At 35.6% G+C, this 25,635-nt stretch overlaps 1 protein-coding gene across 1 annotated transcript in view; it reads right to left on the reverse strand.

Moving 5' to 3' along the window:
• IL1RAPL1 (interleukin 1 receptor accessory protein like 1) overlaps nt 1-25,635 on the reverse strand; it is a 678,633-nt gene that overhangs the window by 160,756 nt on the left and 492,242 nt on the right. Inside the window, exon 6 of the mRNA XM_015624648.3 lies at nt 5,881-5,955. Within this exon, the coding sequence (XP_015480134.1) occupies nt 5,881-5,955 (75 nt within the window). The remainder of the gene's footprint in view (nt 1-5,880; nt 5,956-25,635) is intronic.

Below are 25,635 nucleotides of genomic sequence, written 5' to 3' on the forward strand. Positions count from 1 at the left end.
GTAGGTATTTTGATATTCTGAACTCCCTAATAGTACTGCTTCAGAGAAATAAAGAGAACTTTTCAAAAATAATTTCTTCCCTTCCAGCTAAATGATCCTGTTTGGTCACATTTATAAAAAAAACAGATGATAATACTAATATTTATTTAAGCACTTTAAATGTGCTTAAACTGACTAAAGCCCCTTCAGTGCTGTTATTATTGCTGATTCTGACACTTCAGAGGCTCTCCACTTTTCCATGTGTCCCCCCATAAAGGTGCTCAGAGCCTACAATAAGAGGGCAGCTCTGGCTATTGCCATTGACAAAAAGACAGCAAAATTAACAGCAATATGCAAACTTCTGCCCTAATCAGATAAATATTTCCCTCTGTAATGTTTTCCTGAATGGTTAGTTTCTATTTTCGTCTATATCTTGGTAGGAAAAATTGTCAGACACTTTTAGTTTTGTTTCTTTGTTTTTGTTTGTTTGCTTGAGGTTTTGTTGTGGTTTGGCTTCTTGTTTTTCCCAAAAGCTAACAGCATATATATTCTTTATCCATTTACACTAGATTTCAAACATTTCACTTTCAATGAACTAGTCTGCAGTTAAGTCATTAACTATGTGAGTTTTTCAACAAAGCTTTTTCCTAATGTTTCATTAGGTGAGTATAGCCCAGGAATTGATAAAATATTAAACCAAAATATTTCAGAACAATGAGGTTATAAACTTCTCAAGGAAAAAAATTTAAACATTAGTTTATTCAAATCAAATTTTGAGCAATAAATAGCTCAGAAAAAAAGACTTTTTTATTTTTCATATTTTTTTTAAAACACTCCAAGTTGTATTTTGAAATTATAATCCAAGCCCTTATATAAATAGAAAAAAAAATTAGTTGATATTGAAGAAGTAAATTTTGAATTTTCAGTTTTAATTATTCCCATGTGAAGCTGTTGCCCATATTATGTTAATCTAATCATAGAATATATCAAAGAACAAGTGTCCAATTGAAACACATGATCAAAAAAAAGGTTCAATTTTGTTTAAAGACATTCGATTAATCAAATAAACTTGAAAATCTTCATATAATGAAAAAATATGTCCATATTGCAGAGTGAATAGACCAGTTACATTCAATCTGTAGAAATAAAACTTAAAATTCTCAATATTTTTCCATTCAATTTTCATCCTGAAAGGAGGCACTGATTACTGGTTATTGCATATCACTTTAGTTAATTTATTTATACATCTTCTTCTATTAATCTAGTTAAGGATGGCTTTTATCATTAACAAGGTCAATTTTGGTGGAAGATGTTTATGAAACAGTGCTATAAATGAACAAACATTCATCTGTCTCTGATGGGGAGATTCTTTCTTCTACCGTGGAAATTACATACTAAAAGTAGTTCAATAATTTTTTTTCTTAAATCTGTGCAGGGAAGGGTGAGAAAGAAGAAATCCCCAATTCACTATGTAATAGTTAATTTAATTTTATCAAAATAATGCCCTGTATAAAAACAGGACAGGTATTGATTGTGTATTTGGTCACAAGTAATGTTTTGGGTTGGATACAATTCAGGAAAATTCACTTTATTCAGTTGACAGAGAAAGTGTCTGGATTCTTGATAAGTAAAAAATATTTTTATCATATAGTGCTGACAATACTTTATTCCTTGTAATTTTTGTTTTTTTAGTTTTTTGGGGTTTTTAGGGGGTTTGAATGGGATTTTTTGGTCTGTTTCTTGGTTTTTTTTATTTTTGTTTTGTTTGTTTTTGTTTAATTTTTTGTTTGTTTTTTTATCTTCTCTAACATTAAGCCAAAAACAATTCAACAATAGCTTTCTTTTTCTGGGTGAATTTGGCATGTCAAATTGCACCCCTGTGCAAAATCAGGAAACACATTGAAAAAGTGGGGAGGACAGAGGCCAATTACCTTGTGAGGTGTTTAAAATGGTTATTTCATGTTCTGTAATTTTTTAATCCAGATCCATCACTGTCTGATGTGAAATCACATTTGTCTTCTTTAGTAACATGACATGAACCAACTGGTTCAACTAAAATCAAACTTTTTTGAGTCATGGTAATAATTCTTTGTTTCCTTGGTGGGGCACATATTGGACAGTGTTGGTGTGAAAAACACTGTAACCTGAAAGGTGAAACTGAAAAGACTCTGAATTTACCAATAAAAAAATCCCAGAATGCAATTTTATAAATAAACTTACACATAATGGATATGGCATATTTCTATCATAAATATCTACATGACTCTATAATTAAAAATATAGTTACCCAAAGTTTTGGGATTTCTGATATATAAGGAACAATGTTAATTAACTCCTTCCTGAACAGGTCTGTGTTTGTGTTTTCATTATAACAAAGGAGTCTTATCAGGGATTTGTACACTTGATTTGCTCATCTTGTTGAAGGCAAGAAGGATCTTGTAGAATGCAGTTCCTTGGTCATTATGTTTCTCACTCCTATGCCTTCCCCCCCTGCATTTCCAGCTTTTCTCTCCCTGGCCTGTGCTGCTTCCAAAGCACAGAGCAGCTCAGAGCTGAAAACACTCTTCCTCTTACATCTCCAACCTTTGCAAGGCACAATCTTTTGAAGAGTGTATTTACCATAATATTTTATCTGGAGATGTTGTTTCCAGAGAAGTAGTTTGTAGTGAGGTCACATATCTGCCTAAAAGCCCTCTTCACAGGAGAAAAGCTTAAATGTAATTAGCATTTCTTATCCTTGCAACAGGATTAAGTAATTGATTGCAAATTTGGAAGTGAAGTAACAAACAAAAAACATAAATTCCAAAACTAATCTTTTTTTCCTCATCTAGATTTTTGTGCTTCATTCCTTAGCTTTTCCATGTTATTTTTTATGAAAAGCCTTTGAAAAATTAACTTCAATTTTTATCCTGCACCTCTATCTTGCGAATTTCTGGTTATTATTCAGTCTAATAAAAACATTTCTGATGAGATATCAAAATACATAATCTTATATATTTTTATACTCAATAATTTTTGCATCTCTAAAGTTGCTGGTTGCAGTGCATCCATGTTTAACAGAGTCCCAAATACCAGCTGAATAGCATGACATCTTTTTCTCAAACAATTGTGGATGACTTGAGCGTGATGGGAGCCTGTGGGTTTCTAGGATTGAGGTGTGCAGATTCTCCAAACCCAGTTTCTCACCTTTTGCCTTAGCAAGTCTGACTTATGCCATATCAGTCACCTCTTAGAGAAACTCCTTCCTGCAGTCACATCCTGGTCTGGTGTTGTTTTATGGAAGTCAAATAAGGTAATAACACAATAGGTTGTGGTCCCATGATGTTAGTTTTAATTGCTGTGTATAGAGGAAGCCTCTGTGTCTCATATGTGTGTCACCCAGCAGTGCTGGAGCCAAATGAATAAGATACTTATTCTTAGATATGTCTGGGGAGTTAGCTACACCTCAATTTAAATGCACTGGTTCTCACAAGTGTGCCCAGCACAGGGGCCTGCCAGCAGGGGAGGATTTGGTGGTGAACCATCACTATTGAATTTTCAGTACATCGTGTGCACCTGGAGCTACACACATCCCTGTAAGGCAGGTGTGACCTCCCAGAACATTCCCTGACACATGTAACCCCTTTCATTTCCAGCTCCAGCTGGAGGACTGCAAGGTGAGGACAGAAATGTGGGAGGAGAGCAGGGATTGCCCCAGCTTCCCAGCAACTGGTGACCTGCTAAAGCAATCCTGGACTGCCCTAAGATCCTTTTTCCTTTCTCTGTCTTCTCTTTGGGAATGGGAATACCACCCATTCCACTTCTCCAGCATCCACCAACTCTTTTATTTTCCAAGAAAGGGACTAACACTCCATTGCAAATACATTCTGTAGGACTAACCTTTTCTGGCAGTGTCTAGACTGGTCACAAAATATGGTCACTCCAAGTCTCAACTGTGTAGGATTCTCCTGGCTTCAACAGCTACCTAAGTGAACTTTGGCATTGCTCCGTCATTAAATATTCCACATTTTTTTCATGGTATGAACTGACCCCCAGGACTGAACCCTGGCTTTCCCTAGGGAAACATAGACCTTTTGAAGGTTATCCAGCAGGACCAAAGCATTAAATCTAAGAGCAGAAAAACAGTTTTCATGTTAGGGAACTATCAATTTTTTTCATTTGTTCCAGTTCTCACAGATTTTTCATGGGCTTTTAAACAACAAATTAATATATTCTTGTAGCTTCTTGATATAAGGCTAAGTATTGTAACCACATTCATTTATGGTCAGACATTCCCATCTGTATCTGAAAGTGATCTTTTTGGGTTAACTCTTTTATATTCACTAACAATTATTTTGTTTTCTGAAAAGTGTCTTTTTCAAACCCAGTTCTTTTCAAATTATTTTATAAGAAATCAAAACTGAGATTAATTCTGAAATTCATAGACAAAAAGTCTCTATCTGTCCATTAACAATTACACGCTTCTTGAAATAGTTTCACCTTGAAAAAGTAGCATCAAAGCCCAGAAAGGTTATGCCTTTTGGTTTTGGTTTTCCTTTTCTTTTTTTTTTTATGAAAAATATCTCAGTAAGCAACATTAGTTAAAAAACAAATGTGCAGTCACTTTGTTCTCTGTTCCATATCTTGTGTTCAAACAACGTAAGATCATTTAGGTCTGATATACAGGAAAGATTTTCTGAATCAGTGTATCAGAAACAGTACCTTCAGAACAATAGAAAGTAGCTCTAGAAGGAAACATGCTACATGTCTTCTTTTCTATATAGTAAGTGCTAAAAAAACTTGTATATCAGTATATCAGAAATTTACCTGGATAGTCTGAACCATTCAAAGTCATTGTTTACTAATATCAAAGAAAAGATGAGTTATTCTCTGGCCACTATTAGCAATAAGCTGGTAATCACCATAAAATGCCCTGCCAATGACTGTCAGAATTAATTTGCAAGCCTTCTGCTTTCTCTCATGTTGTGTTGCAGAATGTACTGAAGTTTACTTGCACTATTTTTTTCTATATATTTCTATATATATAATTTATATATATTTTTTCTATATATTTCTATATATATAATTTATATATATTTTTTCTATGAGATTTGTTTCCACCAGATTGGTTTCCATTTTCTCCCTTATCCAAGAAACCAGAAAATCTATCAATAGGTTACTGTTCTGACACCAAAGCATAATTCCAGTGTAACCTACTGTTTGTTTCTTACAAGTTTCCCTCATTGCCAATCCACAAAAGAGGCAAATTGCTATATCTGGTAACTCATGCACTCACTTTTGGAGACTTCATTACCTCTGCAGCAGTAGGACACTAAGGTGACCAATCATACCCACCACCTACTAGACTAGAAAAAGTGAAACAAAATGCTTTCATCATGCATAAATTTCTCTTCATTCATCTATACATAAATATCCATGCATTCAGAATGATCAGATGCTGTTAGGATAACACTGTTTGCTGGATGATTTGCCCAGCACAACCTTTGCAATTATAGAATATCTTTGCAATTCTTTAAGCAGCCAACAAAACACAAAAGTCTTCCAAGCAGAACTTAAATCACAAAATCCCAATGAATCCCACAGTAAGTATGTATAAATATATAGAAAAGGAAAAGTTTAGAAAGAAAAGTTCAGATATTCTTGTAACAGTTGACTTTCAGCAAGACAAAACCTACTATCAGTAACCAAAATCTTAGCATTCAGTATTAATTATTAAGATTATTTTTTTTTGTGAACAACAATTTTGTAGATGATATATCATATATCTCTGCATGGAATCAACATATGTTTAATGACTTTTCAATGAAATTATACATGCCAGCATGCCATCAGATTACCATCACACATTAACACATCAAATTCCTTCATACAATTTGAACAGAGGTTATGTTTTCTACTTACCTAACTGGGTCTCCTGAATTGTTAGCTTACTCTCCAAGGGGTGTAAAAGCTTTGGTGGTTTATCTGTTAGTGGTGCTAGAAAAAAAAGAAATTCACATATGTAGTGTTTTGATTATTACTGGGTAGACTGAGACTTGGTTTTATACCTGTTATTTCTAGAAGGCTTTGGTTTTTCTTATGTTTCAATATGAACAATATTGAACAATAATGAATTATTTTGAACAATAATGTTCATGCCTTCAATACTGATAAATGATTTTGCTTATACAGTAAATATAGGTCCAAAATTAAAGGCCCTTGTATTAAAAACGTAATCTCTTTAAACTCCCACATAAAAAACCCAAAACAACCAAGCAAGAAAACAAAAACCCCCAAAACCCCCAAAACAACTAACCAACCAAAGAACCCCAAAAAATCAAAAATTAAAAAAAACAAACCAATCTCTCCAAAACAAACAAATCCAAACAAAAATGTACTGACACAGCAATTTTCTCTTTTTGTAAATATTATCCACAATTTCATAGTTTGTTACGATATTTAATTACTTTTCTATAAGGTATTGTCATTAAAAGATATGACATAAACTAAATTAGTGAAAAACAACTTTGAATATTTGATGAAAATTGTATTTGAAAAGATATTCCCAACACTGAAACCTTGCAAAGTGGAGTACAAGAAAAAGGCTAAGTTTTCAAAATCCAAGGACTGGATATAATGAAATAATGTCAAGATTCCTAATATGACGGATTCCCTTTTCCATTTCAGTCTACCCTGAACTAATATGGGTAAACTTATGCAATAATGGAATGGAAAGGGTTTTGTAGTGGTAAAAAACCATCTGAAGGTTGCCAAAGTGTGTTCAAACCATGCATATATATAAAACATGCTATTCTATTAAATATAACATCTGTCTGCTTAATTCATAGAAGTGACATTGATTATTACTACTTTTGTTGTTGTTAGCAAGTGTACTCTTTACTGTGTCTGACAGATGAGTGCATGTCATATAAAAAAAAAGAATTATTTTTTTTTCTTTTAATACTGATAGTAAATATTCATGGGAAATTTCCAACTTTTCCAGTCACCTGCAACATTTTGATATTCTGCTTTTCAGCATCAATTCATACTTCAGTTTTTTACACAGATTATGGGCTGTCGCAGATTTAAAATACATTTGACATTTTGATATAGCTCTAGAATATTTGTTCCCTTCAACTTGTCAAAATCAATGCTCCTTTTCTTACTGACACACACACATACCCATATGTGTATGGGCTTCATCTACTAAACACACTCATCTCCTGTCAGGAGAAGTTTATTTGCATTCTCTTCACTCGGTTTCCTCTGGTCTTTTAGTAAATTATCAACATTCTTTAAATGGTACAGCATTAATTTCAACTCTGCAACAATTACAGAATGGAACCATTGTCAACTCATATTTCTTCTTTACAGGGATTATCCTTTATATGATAAAAGCATAAACCCACTCAGTTGGTATCAGAGGTGTTAACCCATCAGACCTAGTAATGAATCAAAATTCAGTGGAATGGTAAAACAAGCGTATTTGGTCCACAAACCTTCTCTCAGTTCATTTTTGCAGCTCCTAGTCTCTATGGGAAATCATTCTGTACTACAGGCTTTGGAGAGAGCTGTAGTTGTGAAAGATTTTTGGCATCATCTCTGGCTTGCTACTTCTCTGTAAACCAGTGTTAATTTTTTTATCTTTTTTCTTCTTTTTTTTTTTCGTTTTTTTTTTTTTTCATAAAGGCTAAAGTGGGTGGAAGGCAAAAGGATTCAAAATATATTTTCTTCTTAAACTGTAAAATTAGTCATTCCCATTTCTTAACTTCTCTGTAAAGGCTCATAATTCATCAGCACATTGCCATTTTTTAAACATCCATTATGAATTTAAATTTAATTTTGCAGTTCTGTCATTCTCAAGTCAATTACAATTCATCAGATAATGTCTTCTGAGTCACTGTTGTTCTAAATCTGTTTTGAAACTGTGAGGAAAGTTCCCTCATTGTAAGTAAAGATATAGTAACTAGTGGAGTTAATCTGAATGCAATGAATAAGTAGATTAGAAACCAGCATTTTTATGTTTTAAGCAAAGATCAACATTACTTTTATGATCCTGTATCTAAGACCTAAAAGAAGCTTTCTACTTTTAAATGAATAGGCCCAGGATGTGTGGAGATAAATCATCCTTCAGCAGAAGTATGAAGTTATTATAAAATTTATGCCCAGTTTAATTTATGAGATTTAATACATAATTTAACAAATAAAATTCTTCTGAAAATAATAAATTAGACACATAACTGATGTATCAGAACCACAGGAGCATGTAGGCTGGAAAGATCCTTTGGAAGATGAGTGATCCAACCTCCTGCTGGAAGCAGATCCAGTAGAGCAGGTTGTCAGGACCTCATCCAGTCCCATTTTGAACATCTCTGCGGATGCAGATTTCACCCCTGGGTGTTCCAGCTGCTCACCACCCAGTGGCCATGCACTGGGCTGGGTTCAGTACATCTGTCTTTCTGAGCAGCAAAGACCTGAAAATTTGTCCATGTCCCAAGTGTGGCCTCACAAACACTGCAGGACTGGGAAGGAACACCCTCCTGGGCATTCTGACTAAATTCCTGCCAAGAGCTGTGCTTGGGTTTCACCAAATCATGCTCCACTTACTGTCCACCTGGGCTGACAGGACCACTCATGCAAAGGTTCCTCCTTCAGCCAGTCCCAGGTTCTGCTCTGCTGCACGGGACTATTCTGCTTCCAGACCAAGATGTTGCCTTTGCCTTTGTTAGAATCCATGATTTTCTCCAACTTTTCAAGGATTCCTGAAGGAGCATCTCTGTTCTCTGCTTTGTCACCCATTTTGCTGAGAGTGCACTCTGTCCCATCCCCCAGGAGTACAAACCCCCCCCAATCAATAATGAAAGATACGACAGTTAATTGTGTCATGTGCTTATTTTAAAGGGATAGTTACCAATGTTTGTAGCAAGTAAGAGTTAATATTTAGAACTACAACACAATATTAAAAGCTCTAAATTGGGGGAGTATCCCAGTATTGCATTCCCTTAGATGTCTACCAAGCTCACACTGTTGTATGTCTGTCCTATAAGCAATCACATTTCCCAGGGCCAACTCCTTCACCTGTCCAGAAAAGTAAAAGTGTCCTTGGGTACTCCACATTCCAGAGCTTTAGACTGTAGGGAAATACTGTGAATATGAGTTATGTAGGCAAGGAAAAGAATTTTCATGACTATATGTGCTTAAAATATCAAATTTTCCACAGTGATCTGAAACTTTTCTTCAGTCAATCAGAGTCTTTATTGTCTGTTATTTGATCCATTTCTTAGCCTGAAAATGTAAGTACCTTCTAGCATATTAATTCCACTGGACTGCTGCAGAGGTGGGAATTTCTCTAGCTGCCTCTACACCTCTCGAGTGTAGACTCTCCACAGACAGCAACACAGATGATGGGCAACACAAGAGTTACTGCAATCCTCTTTTAGTTTAGAAACTCTGGAGAAGATCTACCAGATTTTTCATATTCTTAAAATCACGGGGAATGATTTCTTAACTAGGCCATGTTTGAGGCTATTCAAAATCAATATTATTTTCAGGCAGGTATATTGAGCCACAGTTATCTACTAAATTGAACAGCAGAAGTATAATTTAATCCTTTCTTCCTAAATTTTTATTAAATAGCAAGAATCTAACAAAATTTATGAAACTCACAACTATATCTGGTCTCTTAAATAAGTTAAATACCTTTTATTCTTTTTTTATAAATAGATGCAGGAAGGCAATAATTTTCATGTCCTAAAAAAAATCCACAATTTGAAAGCACTTCCTGTTCTGTATTGTATGCAAAGAACAAAAATCCTTTTGACTATGTCTAAAAATATAAAGAGAAGATCCTCTTCCCACCAGGTACTACTTAGCAACATGGCTGTCATACAGGAGGAACAGAGTGCTCAGATTCCTATTCTTGCATGAGGGAATTCTCAAGTCTCTTGGCAAGAATTTTAGTTCCTGGATATTATTATCTATTGATGCATGGATTCACTTCTCCCTTCCTCCCTCTTGTTTTTTTTTTCTTTCTCTTTTCTTCCCATTTTTTCCCTTTTTTTTCTTTTGTTTTTCATCACCCTCACCCCACCCCCACCCTCTACTTCAGAGTAATTATCCCAGATATTTTCATTAAGAATATTATCCCAGACATAGTTAATCAGAATTGGTATATTCCTCTTAAAAAACAATGGGGGCTGATAGGCCAGTGCCTTTTAAAGGAAAGCTGTTTCATCATAAATCAAGTTTACAGCTCATCTTATGTTTGATTTCTGGACCATCACTGATGAATGGTTTGAAAAAAATATGTGTCAAACTTGAAGTAAACTAAAGTTGAAAAAAAAATAGAAAGGTGAAGTAACCAATTCTGAAGATTTATTAAAAATTAATATACAACTTTAGAGATACCAGTCAGCTGCAGACATATTGATCCTGCCCAGAGAAAAAGTGACTAAATTCACATTCCAAGTCTATCAGATTGGATGTACATTTAAAACATATTGAACAATTTGTCTTGTGGTAATGAAAGTGAAAGCCACCACAATCAGTCACCCCACTGGAAACTGGCCAGAAGATAATATTTTCACATCAGCCACTGACTTCCATACTCCTCTTCCTATGCTGCTGCTTTAGATGAACATGGTCGAATGACACATTCCTACACTTGCTCTGTGCAAAACACCGATATTTGCAGAGGCCAGCCAACTGTTAGGAATGAAGAAACCTTCATTCAACCTGTATATCAAAATAGCACTAATCTGGACATCAAAATGGAGCTGCCACAAATTGCACAAGCTTTGTAACAGAAAAATTCTAATTTCAAAGATCTAGGTTTATGTCTGTTTTATGAAGTGATCTCAGATTCTCCCTTGAAAATAAAAACAAAAGGTTTTAATTTCTTAGAGGACGACAGTGGAATTGTCTGCACATCAGAAAGCCAGTTTATTGTCTGGACATTTCATCCCAGGCAAAAATTCACAGGAATAGTTGCCTTACTTGTCCAGTCTGAGTTATATATATTTTAGAACATTTCTGGTTCAAATGTTTTATTGAAGTAAAAACTACATTTTGAGGATGAAAATCCTTCTGATCTTTCTGAGATTTGAGATAATGCAATGAGATTAAACCTCTTATGTTTATGAACTTAGAGCATTTTTAGAAAAAAATGACTGACATGTCCCTGGAAGATATTGTAACTATAGCACAGGATTAAATAGGGGAAGAATTCATTGCTATGCAAAAGGAAAATATTCTTACACTTTGAAATCAGAGGACATCAGACACATGGAGCTCTTTTCATGAAGCCTATGCTGTTGCTTTGAATTCAACCCACAGTTCAAAAAGACTCCATCTCTCAGTTTGTGTTTAGAAACATAAAAGAATTTCACATTTCCATGTACTTTCTTGCTAATTTTCTGAGCTTGTGTTTCTTTTTCTCCAACATTTGTTGTGCCAATATTGTCATGGGCAGATAATTATGAAGACAAGGTACTTCTGTCAGGGGAGGGATATCTGAGGAGAATATAGAGGAGGTCTGACTGAGTACAAAGATGAACAAGTTGCCCATGGAATCCATGGATGCGCCACCCCTGGAAGTGTTTGAGGATGGATGGGGTCCTGAGCAACCTGATCTAGTGAAAGGTGGCCCTGTGCATGGCAGAAGGATTGAAACCAGATAATGTCTGAAGTCTCTTCCAACCCAAATCATTCCATAATTCTGTGGCAGTGCCTGGAACTGCTGCCTGCTCAACACACTCAGAGTTGTCCTGGGTCTGGCTGCACTCACCCTTCCATTTATTCAGCATTTACTCAAGCATTGTCAAGCATGATTAGCTTATGCCAACATCAGTGGAGAAGGTTTGAGCTAGAGTAAAACAATGGATTTGGGTTTAGATTGCTATGTTAAAATGTCTGCTTCATGAGAGGGCTCTGAAAATAAAGCACTGTCATTGAAAAGTCCTCAATTATGAAAACCTGATATCAATGGCCATATTCAGGAATCATAAGTAATAATACTAGAAGGAAAAACTAAAGCACTCTAGTTGATAATCACAACACCTTAAAAACTCTGATGTAACTTTTGGCATATATTTGGTACGTTTGATATATACTTTTGGTTTCTTAGTTTTAATAGAAATGTCTGTGAAAGAAAATGCAGTAGCAGTAGTCTACAGTAGAATGCAATAAAATTAATTATGTCCAGCCTGAAGCTGCAGTCTTGAAACATTAATCTACTCAGTCACTGTCCAGATGAATATTGATACTGAGAATTCTGAGATTCCTCAGAGTAAATCTGAGCTGAGAATAAAAAAGTAATGCAATGAAAAGATGCTGGGCTTTTTCCTGATTTCTCCTTATATAGGTATAGTCTTATGTATTCAGATCTATCAATGCCCTTTAAAAACTAAATATATGGCAAGGTCTTTCATAAGAAGGGACTTCTTTATACCTGTTTGAGACTTCTAACAACCTCAAACCTCGGCTCTCAGTTGCATTCAGATTAGTTTTCATTCACAAGGACATCATTTAAAGTCACATATGCCATGAATTGCACAGCAGGCCTGTGAGAATATTCTGCCTCGCTGTGTGAATGCTGAATCAAGCAGTTCAAACTGAGGGCAGATACATATAAGGATACTGAAGATATGTGTGTAGAGCCATAGGCATATGACAGTAAATGAGCTGTCTAATGTGACTTAGTTTCCACTATGACTGACTGAAGATCAGCTTTTATCTTCTGAAATGTTCCCATAAATCTTGCATTGCAAGACAAAATTGTCTCTTCTTTCAGTTTATGTCTTTCTCATTGTCTTCTCCTTACCACATATTAAAACCTCCCCCAAAAAACAACAAAACAACAATTCCTCACTGCTTTGGGCATATAAATGAAAATGGTTTTTATTTCTCACACCTAATCATTTCTTCCGATGTTTTTCCCAAACTGGCTATAATCTTTAATTTTTTCAATCAGAATTTTCTTCAAAAAGAAAACCTTTATAGTGCTTTGAACAGAATGCCAGCCCTTCCTAAAAGTAAGTGCAGAAACAGCTAAACCTATATATAATAAAGGGATTGCAAAAGTTTTCATGATGCATATTGAGAAGAGACATTAATAAAATGAAATCTAAAAGTTGGGAAGAATATTTCCAGAAGCCTTTTAAAATGTCTTAAGCCTGTGAGTCTGCTGAGATTAAAAACACTGAATACTGGAGTAGAGCAAATGCAGCCAGATGTTGGGGTTTTCATTATCTGCCCATCTCTAATTGAATCTGATGTGACACTTGTGCTATCCCTATGGCTTCAGAGGAAATGTTAGTTTTCTTGAACACACAGTGACATTTCCCAGAGATCATCTCCATGGAAAAAATACAGATAATCAAAATGCTGCCACAACAGATGTTAATGCAGTCTTGAAATACAAAGGAATGAAAGAATATAGGGAGTTAAACTATTGAGTGAAATATAAGCCTAAGATCTTGATAGGCTCTTGGTCTATTTCTGTGTGGCAGATTCACCATTGATATATCGATCTTATAAATAAAAAGGGAAGGAATAATGCAAAGGTTTGATTCTTAAAGACTTTATTAATTATAGTGACAGGATTCCTCATCTTCCTCAAAAAACCCCAAACAAACAAAAAAGAGACCCACAATACAAAAAGCCAAATATAAATATTAAAATATGTAGAATATCCAAAATATTGTTTTTCTCTTGCCTGAAGTTTCTCTACACTTCACCACTGTTTTTGTGTAAAACTGATTCCTAAAGCAAGATAATGGAAATGAGATTTCCTATGTAGATTTATGAAAATGATGTTATGCTAAAGCCCAGTTGATCTGTATGGTCTCTTAAAGTTTTCCCTGCACTTGGGTCTTAGAGGTATCAAATCATCTGGGAAAAAAAAAAGGAATGTTGTTGCTACAAAAAGTCAGGATCTATGTTATCAATGCATTTATTGAAAATAAAATCTCTTGTTAGCCAAGTAATCCAATGATATATCAAGGAGCATTTCCACCAGCAGATCCTCTGATGTTGCAGGTTAATGAAGCAGCTGACCAGCATGTCCTTCAGCAGCAATGCAGTTAGAACCTGTCACAACCTGCTCCTCTTAGCTCAGGCCTTTGTTTAGAAGAGGCTTTAGGGAAGTGATGAGTTTATAATTCTTGCATAAGGCTTGTGAAACAAATAGAAATACACACAGTATAGCATATGAGGCTACCTGAAAAGATTTCATATTCATAAAGAAAAAAGAGTTATATAAATAATAATGATTGAGGCAAACTTCTAAGAAAAGACAGACTAATACATTATCATCAAGCAAGCATTCTGCAACACATTATTGAAATCTCTCTGCATGTCATCCTAGATTGCCTTCCCATATTGTCACCCTAACCTGTTCTCCTTCCTTTTATTTCTAGGTTAAAACACAGAAAATATGGCGATGGAAGTATCATAACATTGTATTTTCTGTGACTAGACAAAATACACATTTTTTTAACAATTATTCTATCATTTTTTACAGATGTCCCCAAGAATCTCTCATTTATGCAGTACAATTATTAAGTCATACCTACATTTTCTTGTTCAGCCCACCCTTCACACTTGTCATTGAATTTAAATATGTAGTATTATTTCTTGTCCTCAATATTTTCACAATCATTACAATTTTCCAACTGAAATAGAGCAATGTTTTATCTTTTTGTTTTTTGCCTATTATTAGTATACTCTGTCTCATATTTAGATTTCAAACCCATGGAAATGGAGTGTGTTTTTGAATAACTTGAATCATAAAGAAATCTGGAAAAGACCTTTAAGATCCTCAAGTCCGACTCTTAACCCAGCACTGTCCAATCCAACAAACCATGTGCCCAAGTGACACATCTACAGCTCTTTTAAGTACCTCCTGTTCCAATGCCTGTTCTGTGGACTCGCTCCACACCCTCAGTGCCTTTCTTGTAGTGAGAGGCCCAAAACTGGACACAGCATTTGAGGTGTGGCCTCAGCAGTGCCGAGTCCAGGGGGACAATCCCTGCCCTGCTGCTGCTGCCACACCATTGCTGATCCAGCCCAGCTGCCTTTGGCCTTCCTGGCCCCTGGGCACACCTGGCTCATGTTCAGCTGCTGTTCACCAGCATCTCCAGGTCTTTTTCCACCAGAGAGATTTTTCAGCCACAATTTAAAGTACCCCATCGAAGGTGGTACATCAGCAGAACAAATTTAGGAAATGAATGGTAATATATAGGAATAATAATGAATAATAATGAATAGGAAACTTGTTCCTGCCTTATTTTCATTATTATTTCCATTTTTTGGAGTTAGGGCAGATTGTTCTTGGATATGCACTAGCTCATGACCTTTGAAGAAAAATTCTAGATACTCTGTTTGGTTTTTTTTAAATAATTAAATCTGATATAAATCTGCTGATAATACTGACATTTCAAAGTAAGATTTCTCAGCCTCTGAGGAGGCCTTGTAAAGAGAGGAGGACCCTATGCACCCTGACCACTTCAAGTCTTCCAGTAAACTGACATTTAAAGGTCTTGCAATTAAAGATTTTACATAGAGTTTTCTCTTTCAGGATTTGTATTCAACCTTTTAATTCTGTTCCTCTTTTTTAAAATCATCTGATTTAAAAGGTGGTCTGCACTCATTCTCTCCGTTCAGTGTCTGTCTTAGACCTGCAAGATTACAAAAAATATTTTGTTCTCCAAGTAATTTCAGTGACTTAGTCTTCTGAATCTTTGTTCTGCTAAGAATTTGGACATACTATAATTTCTTTTGACCTAAAAATTGAAAAAAAATTCACTTTCATGAACAATGAGAAGCCTTTTTATTTTCTTTTTGTATTTCTCATTGAGAACACATGTTTTTTTCTGTCTTCTCATGCAGCTTTTTTTTATCTGCTCCATTGAGACAAGGGTTTTGCTTTTAAGTTGAGAGATTTTGGACTGTAAGAAAGCAAATATCACTCCTAATCTTCAAGAAAGGCTAGAAGGAGGATCTTGGCAGCATAGACTGGCCAGCCTTTCCTTGATCCCTGAGAAGATAATGGAACAAACAGTTCTGAAAACCATTACTAAGATTATTAAGAAGAAGATGATAATTGAGAATAGTCAGCATGGATTTACACGGGTACAATTGTGCTTAACCCACCTGAAAGCCTTCAGTGATGAGAGGATGGGCTCACTGGACCTGCAGACAGCAGCTGATGCTGTTTATCTTAACAAAGGCTTTTGTCTCACTGACAAACTCAATGAATTTGGTATGTGGGTAGGGAGATGTGATGAAAACTGAGGGCTGCATCAAGCAGCAAAAAGCTTTTGGGTCTGCCTGTACCACAAGGATCACTGCTGGTTCAGAGCTTTATTGATCTGGATAATGGAACACAAAACTGGGAAGAGTGGCTGATGACTGACAGAGATGCTCAGGGGGACCTGACAGGCTGGAGAAATGGTCTGACTGACAAGAACACCATGAAGATCAACAAGGTGAATTGCCAAATCCTGCCCCAAGGGAGCACTAATCCCAAACTTCAATACAGGCCTGGAGCTGAGCAGCTGAAGACGAGATTGGCATGGAAGGACTTGGGCTCTTAGGACAGAAGTTAACTGTGAGCCAGCTCTGTGCTCTTGCAGCAGTGAAGACCAGCAGCAGCCTGGGCTGCATCCAGCAGAACATGGCCAGCAGGTTGAAGGTGATCCTTCCCCTTTCCTCAGCTGTGATGAGACACATCTGGAGTGCTGGGCCCAGCTCTGGAATCTCCAGCACAAGAGATATCGACATACAGGGATAAAGGCAGTGAAGGGCCACAGTGATGATGAAGGGATTGGAGCATTTCAGACAAGGAGATACCAAAAGAGCTGAGACTGCTCAGCCTGGAGAAGAGATCCTCAAAGAGATCCTGTCCATGTCTAAAAACCATGATGGGTGAATTCAAAATAATAGAACTGTACTCTTCTCAGAGTAAGGGACGGGATATGAGGAAAAGGTAGATAAATAAAACAAGGAAATTCCACTTAAACATGAGAAAAACATAATTCACTTCACAGGTGGTCACCCACAGGAACCTATCTTGCCCAGAGATACTTTATTTTCTCCATCACTGGAGATTTATAACCCAACTGGACATAACCCTCAGCAGCCTGCCCTCTCTGACCCTGTTCTGAGCAGATTAGACCAAAATATCCCTAGCATGTCTCCACTTGTTATGTAATTTTTAACAAATATTTGTACTGTACAATCAGAAATTAGAATTAGAAAGCCTGGAGAATTCCCTGGGTATCCTGAGTTCTTAGTGTCTGCAGCAGGTGGGATGGGGGACATGGCATGCAAATTGCACTGTAGAGCTCCAAAGTTTGCCATGCAGATGTGCCTGGTTCCACACTGTGTGTACAGATCCTTCCCTTACAACAGCAGACACCCTGGAACAGAGGACTTCAGGTCTGCATTACCTCTATACAAATCTTGTCTGCATTCTCAGCTGTGCGGTTTTTGTTTCCATACCTTTTCTGGTTTGTAACATGGTAGGAAATCAAGGAAATCTACCATAGGACATGAAAACCAAAAACAAGTTATACAGTCCATGTAAGGAGAGGGAAAAGAACATGCCTGAGAACAACAGTATCTGATACATACTGTCCATTTAATGTGCCAAGCTTTAAATAAAGCTCTGTCTACAAACGCAGTATGGCAGATGTTATATTAGCACATATCATACGGTTACTTGGCAACAAACAGAGATTAGACATCATAAACATTTGGTCTGCAGGAATGTTACCAGATCTAGTAACATTTCTGGTAACACAACCATATTTAATGCTTGGTGCATTAAAATATCCACCCTAGTTGTGTATATACCAACTCTCTTTAAAGCAAACTCTAAACTTTTTCAGCAGAGGGCCTAGTTAAATATGTTAGAAAATTCTAATCTATTTTAGAGCTTGTCTACAATTCAGTGTCATGCAGAGGATCCCCATTAGAAAGGACATTTAAGGACACTGTCTGGGCTAAAATACTCTATTTCAGAAGTTCAGTAACGCGTGCTGGTGAGCGAGGGAAGGGTACATTGCTAACAAATCCATACTGCTTCTAGTATTAGAGCTGCACAGTACTTACTACAGAATACCACCAGGGATTCAGGAGCCTTCATCCAGCTTCCAAAAATGGTGTAGAAACTTAGGAGCCCAACTGTCATGTCACTTCTCAGAAACTCGCTATGGATCCCCTTTGTTTAATTGCTATGCTTTTGTAAATCCTACTCGGTGACATAATCCTCGTGTAAATCTAGGAGCAGGAATATAAATCCCCATAAAACAAGTGACTTGCCTGTAAAGTTGTTTTTTTTTAAAAAAAGGTAATTTTCTAGCAAGTTAAACTCTTTCCCAATGGATTAGAAATCTGGCATGCAGAGTCTGTGTAGAAAGTAGCACCACAGCCCAGTTTGCATACAAATACTCTTGGCTTCTGCTTATATGGTTGACTTTTCTCTGAAGGTTCAAAGTACATTAAAAGCCATGCTAGTGAAATGAGAAAATTAGCTGTCACCTCAAAAACAAGATAACAAGAAACCCCAAACCAGTATGGAACCTTAAAATGTAGATCTGTAACACTCCTATAAGAAACTAAGTCATTTTTACAAGGAACTAGAGAAAGAAAAAGATCAAATCTAAAGATGACAAATAAAAACTACTGAGAGAATATGAAAATTTTGTTTTCATGAGAAAATATTCATTCTTCTATTGGAAATATTTCATCCATTCCATTTTGATAGCAAAGAACAAATTTTCTTTCCACAAAGAGCTGCGTGTACTAGCTATTATGTTACATGGCTCTGGGTCTTTAAAGGAGAGAAAAAAGACAAGTAAAAGTTATTACCCAGCAGTAATAGCCATAGAAAAGCCACAGCTTTTCTATGTAGTGCACTGGCTGGAATAGTCTGTCCAAAAGTCTGACATCTCCATTTAATACTTTTAAATCTCAGTAATAAAAAAGTCCTAGTAATATTTAGGCAATAAAGATTAGTACACAAGGCCTCCACAGACAGGAGAGCAAGCTCCTGTATCAGAGGAAGAAAAGATCTCCTGAGTCAAATGAACAGACAATATCTTCTGCTCTTACATTCCACTCATGGAGTCATGCTGGGTTGGAAGGAATCCCAAAGATCATCAAGCTCTCCCAGCCCTTTGACACAGGCAGGGACACCTCAGGCTGCTCAGAGCTGCTTCCAACTTGACTTGGAGCACTTCTAGGAACAGGGCATCCACAACTTCTCTGGGAACCTGCTCCAGTCTAACCACCCTCAGAGTAAACATAACGAGGCCTATATTCTAATTACTAAAACATGCAGATGGATTTTCATGATTAGATGGATCTTCAGAGTCTCTGAGTATCACACTCCCATTGTATCCCATAGATATCTGGCATTTAGGAAAACTACAGAGAATTGTGTTGTGTGCAAAGAGTCAAAAGACTTGTAAAAACCGTAATGAAAGTTCTAACATTATCCTTCTGACAGTGTTACATATCTGCTATATATAGTTACAATATTTTTTGTTTTCTTTTATCGCTCCAGAGGATCCAGATACTGTTGCCTCCATCAGAGGTTTAATTTACCTGTGACATTTGTTAATGGCACTCCTGGAATATGTCACTTGTATCATACACAATACAGGTAAGATGTCATAATATTTTACTATTGCAAATGGGTTTCACTAGGACTTCAAAAGCAACCACAGACCCTTTTCATGCCTGATTCATAATATATAATCCTGGGAAGAAACACTGAAAGCAGCAGATCAGTGCAGAAAAATGACACTATTTTTCAAAAAACCTAAAAATTTTAACTAGTATTGCTTTGAGGGGTTTTTTATAAGGCAGTTTGAGAAATGTTTATGCTGTTCTTCTCTGCTTTGTTCCCTTCTGTTAATTTTTCCCTTTTGTCTAATAAATTCATGTAAATCTCACTGTATTTGCTCAGAGCTGATTACTGGGGAACATCCAGTAAAAGATGATGTAACAGGGAATGATACCTCAGCTAAGATAGTGGTAAACTCAGTAGTCTCTAAGGCAATAACTTAAATTAGTCCTTGAGTGAATTAATCATAGATTTCTAATTAAAACCTACCACAATGGAGGTTTAAAAGAATGAAAAAGCACTCCAAAAAAAGGAAACTGGAAGATACTTTCTGTGTTAGGACTATACACCATGAGTTAAAAATTAAGAGAAAGGAAAGCACATCACTCCAAAATTTGCTTTGCATAAGGAAGAGTAGAGGAAAACATGACAACACCACACATTTCTAGTGAAATTATCTGCTTGATGTGTAAGTGCAACTTGCAGCACTTGGAGATTTTCCCCCTATTATTGCTTTGCTACTTATTCTGATAGAAGTGAATTTATCAAGTGTTGGTGGGGTCCCAAACCAATTCCATATGTATATCTTTATCCTTCATGCATATTTCAGAAATATTTGTCAATATTCTACAGGTTAAGTATCCTTCAGGCAGACTGACTTGTGATAAATTTAAAATTTAATATATTTTACTTAGGACAACAACCAAAATATAAATAATTAAAATAATAAAAAATATGCAAAGCCAGATACATTTTTCTGGGATTTCTTTCTGAGAGTAGAATTAATTTGAAAGTACCAGGTAGATTCAAACTATCAGAAGTCAACAAGCAAGAAATGGAAATAATTTTTGATGTGGAAGAACTCTGGAGCCATGCCATAGTCATTTTCCAGGGGAAAACCTCACACTAGGAGGCAAATATGAAGGTAGAAGTACTCTCAGTGAATGTGTGTTCCTTGATATATTCACATATTTTTTGATCCTACTTTCTTATTTTTTAAAGGGAAGGGCAGGAAGGGAGAAAATTTACTCTTGGTACATACTTCAAATCAAGCTAAACCATATTCAGCAGAGAACAAAAAAAAGTATTGCAAGGAAAAGAAAAAAATAAAGAATATATAGAAAACCATGACAGAAAGTTGTCAAGTGTAATGCTAGATTTCAAAAAACATATTTCATAAAAAAATATTGTAAAGATATTAAAAGCAAGATGCCTGCAATATTTTTTTTAAAAGAGAAACTGAAAAATTTTTTGTTTTTCAATACCAGGTGCCCTATTCAAATATTAAATCATATATTATTAACAATTATTAATAAATATTAATCAGAATACCTCATCAACATGTGGATATTTCAAAGCTGGGTGAGGCTGCAAGGAACTGTAACCTGGGGGTCATCTAGTCCAAAACCCCCACTCAAAACAGGGCAAAGTCACCAACACCTGTTCTAGGAACCTTCAAAAAGTAATTTCTGTTATATTCATTCTTTTTATTCTTCCTTCTCATCTTGTTTATTTTTCTTTGATAGAGATGTTTTAGATTAAGAAAGGAGGCCATTTAATTCCCAACCACTTTTGCTGTGTCCATGAGAGAACAGCCTCATGATGCAGGTCTGACATAGAAACTCATGAGAGTATGAAACTCTTCCAAACTTTTCTGAAATAGGTTTTGCACTGCTAAACTTCTTGCAAAGAAAATAAGGGCCAATTTCTCTGCCAAGTGTTGTCATTTTTTGAAAAAAACAGACTTACTAAAAGCTGCCTGCAAGTGATAGCCAAGTTATTAATAGCTGAGCACTGGCAGAAGACTTAGGAACATTTGAAATATGTTTTTAATCTCAAGAATTATTTCATACAATAGATTTTATTTTATTAATCAGCCTCAGAAAATGTTACTTTGAAGTTAAGAACAATCAGATATTGTGGAATCATTTATATGCATGATAGCATTTTTATTATTGTAAATGCACCTTAAGCTCCACTTAGTAAAATTATTTTTCCTCATTAATAAGCATTTTACTTTTGTACTCTTCTGTATAAACTGTTGTCTGTACAGTCTTCAGATATGTTTTAGCTTCTGCATTTCCCATCCTTCCCAGATATTTAAGCAGGTTTGATGTGCATTTCTTGTTGTGGTTTGGATATATGCAAATGGGAAAGGGCAGGAGTTGAATATGGAAAAGATAGATGGATGGCTAAACACTTATTTCAAAATAAGTAATAAATTGTTGATGGTCAGGTGTGGTTAACAACAGCGTCACATTTCTGTAACTCTGGGATAGCTAAAAGTTGGAACAATAACACTGACCTCTAAATTCATGGAAATATATTGTCTGTCTATTATCTTCTGTCTATAAGCAGAAAAAAGTGCTGTTTTTGGAGAAATGAAAATTATAATGTGCAAAACCCACATTGTCCTTCCTCTGTTGACAATTATTTGGTTATAAACTATTAAACTAATTATGTCAATAACATCTCAAATATATTATTTTTTTAAAAGATTTTCCTGCTGCTTAGCCCTTTTGTCTGTATTTTACATTCAGTCATTGAACTTCTCAGCAGAAATAATTTCCACAGATTTTTAAATTGTATCTGTATTCTGGACCCACAGCTCTTTAGAGATGTAGATGATTTGCACTAAACTCATGAGCAGAGCTCACAGCTTCCCCACAGGTTTGCAGAGAGCAAGCTCTGCCTCTGGGCTGGCTGATCTGAGACCAGTCTCACACTGTCAGCTGGTGCAAAACCAGCAGTCTATTCTTCTGTTTCATCTCTAGGTAACAGCTCCACTGAGAAAACTAATTCATCATCCTGGAGCTCCTCTAAAGTTGGCTGTTTCACTAGGAATGGAAGTTGTATTTTTTTTTTTATTTGGTAGGCACCACTGGCTTAGATATTTTGAAAAAAAAAATAAAAATCCTTGCATAATGAATGAAAAATAAATACTTAATTCTATATTAGAATGAAGCAAAAACATCAAGAGATCTCTGTATCCCCAAACTGTGAACAATACAGAATATAAAACTTAAAGGAAAAAAAAGCTCACAAAGGACTTACAGTGAGAGCATGGGAACACTTCACTGGTCTTAGGCACAAATTTCTGTATCTTTTCATTCAAGTAATTAACATGATTAAGTACAGTTTTCCCATCTAATTTAATTAGCTGTAATCATACCAAACTATTGTAACTTGGGCATTCAAGATATATGACACATCTTTTCAAATATGTGTACAGCTATTATGAAAATGAGTGTACTGGTAGCATTCACTAGCCCAAAGCAATTACAAGAACTTGTTTGGTATAAGGTCACAATCTGATGTCTTGAATTCACCTGAAACAGTCTTGTCAATCCACAAATTCTAACAGTGAAAGCATATTTTTAACAGCCATGATTTATTAATTTAACTTTAGAACTAAATCCATGTTCTTCTGAATATTTTAATAACAAAAATTTAAAATATATTATCTTGACAGAAATGATGGATTAAACTTTTAAACTGCTCTTTATTTTTTATTCAAGCAGTTTATACATTTACCTATAGGCTTACTGCAGAATAAAGAATGTCAGTTTTATGAAACACCAACGCTCTGACCACGATAATTCCTTAATGCTGTGTGAATCACTGAGAACCTCTTTAAATGACCCTTTCCAAATTAAATTAATCCACAAGTTTCATCCCACTGTCTCCTGATTAATTCACTTGCATTTTGCTGGAGGCAACATGCATAAAATCTTTTCCTGAAGCTGGATGGCTGGGGAGGATGATTTGGTGAGGCTCAGATCAATCAAGGACAAGAACTCTTCCCCTGTCCAGCCACTCTGTGTTAGTGAGCTGCTTCCCAAAACCACGATTCTTTTCCACAATCCCTTTTTTCTCACCTGCACTGTAACACACTGGAGCTGCAGAGAATGCAATGTAATTAGTCACTTTAACTTTTGCCTCTAGCAGCTTGTCAAGCAGCATTTGGGGAGAAGAAGGGTGATGGTATGGAAATTAAGAGAAATCTTTGAGATTTTTAGGAAAATAAATAATTTTTGAACATCCTGTGTCTCAAGAAGGAAATGGAATGGCAATGAAGATTAAGTTGGCTCATGTTTGAAAAGCGTGTGGAAAATGAAAATGCAAAATGTTTTTGGTTCACATAATGAATTAACCACAAAAAAACCTACCAAACATATTAAATATGCAAAATTTACTTTTGGGGAAAAAAACCAAAAAAAACTATTATGGATTCGATAAAGCATCCCTGCTAAAGAATGTCTATTTTCCAACACTGTAATAAACACCAAATTTCTAAGGAGATGGTTACATTTCTTGTTTTTCTTTCCTTTTGATTTATTAATAAAAAGCCAAATAATATACATAATTTAAAGATGTCCTTATAAGCTGCCAGGAAAAAAACGCTGTGATGTAGGTGTGTATTGAAAAAGTATGGTTTCTCTCTTGTTGGTTAAATGTAGAGGTGAAATATAATAAAAAATGCTGTCATTAAACTAGGTATTCTGTACCAAAGCACAGTATGGATATTTGGAATGACAAAGTATCCTAACAAATAAGCAGAAGAGAGAGAATACAGTTAGAGGATTTAGAAATAAAATAAGAAAATCCAGAATTTACTGAATTATAAAACTATTACCTTGAATAACCTCAGACAGTTACCTGAGTCATTGTTTTATCTGTTTCACCTCCTACTTCATCTTTCTCTCCAGACATGTAATGAATATATTGAAAGTCACCTGCTTTCCTATGAAATCCTGTATGCTATGTATGCTTTTCTATGAAAGCATACATGCTTCATTTTCCTATGGAAAAACAATTCTTTACTACAAAGGGTGATCAGTGTTAATGCACTTCTCATTCATAAATATGGACAGCAAATATTATAGGGCAGTGTAAGCAAAAGCAAGTTTGTGAACAATATAGGAATATCAGAATAAAACTACGTCAATTAAGTAATTTATTCAAATTCTTCATGTGATATCCAAAGATCTAGGCACATCTGGAATTGCTGCAAGGAAAACTAGTCAAAATTTTATTTATTTGAATTAAAACCAGTTGCAGTCTGTCTATATTTACAAATTTTCCTTAGTCATATATATTTCATTGACCTCAACATTTACAAGAATGTACCTTAAGCTTGCATGTTTGTTTACTATTTCAAGTTAAGCAGCAATTGAAGATGTGAATTCTCTAACTTCATGAGGCAATTAATCTAAGCACAAAGAAATCCTCTCCAAACAAATTTTTGGTACAGTGAATATTATCAGAATAACCTCTCTTTCTAAGTAGACAAGTTACAGTCTTGAACATGAAGTTTGCTTTCTTCTGTTGCTCAGAGAAGAGAGACAAAACTGACACTTATGACTTTTATCTTTTCTTCTTGGGGTGGGAGAGGGGGGAAAGGCAAAAAACTCCTGTCTAATAATGTTGTCTCTTTCACTGAAATGCAAAAGCTTATCAGAGTGCTGCTTGCTGGTATTAAAACTTTGAGCTTAATTTCTTAGGTATTATGGGTGGAAATGTCAAATTCAAATGTAAAAGTAAGTCAGAGCAAGTAAAGAACAGAACAACAAACAAAGGAGATCAAAATCCTAATGCGCTTCCTGTTCCACATAATACCCAATTCCATATTCACACTGATATTCATACCAATGGCAGTGATGGAAAATGTCAGCAAATCCACAAAAAATTCTTGGAGCACACAGCTGTAGATACTTTCCTCTGCTCAGTAATAACCAGGTGGTTCTGAAAGGGAAAGGACTTGTGAATCATTAATATCAGTGACTATCCCTACCCCTGGTGTGAAGCGAGTGCTTTGGGAACTT

The sequence above is a fragment of the Parus major genome, chromosome 1 (assembly GCF_001522545.3).
Source record: "Parus major isolate Abel chromosome 1, Parus_major1.1, whole genome shotgun sequence".
Classification (NCBI taxonomy): domain Eukaryota; kingdom Metazoa; phylum Chordata; class Aves; order Passeriformes; family Paridae; genus Parus; species Parus major.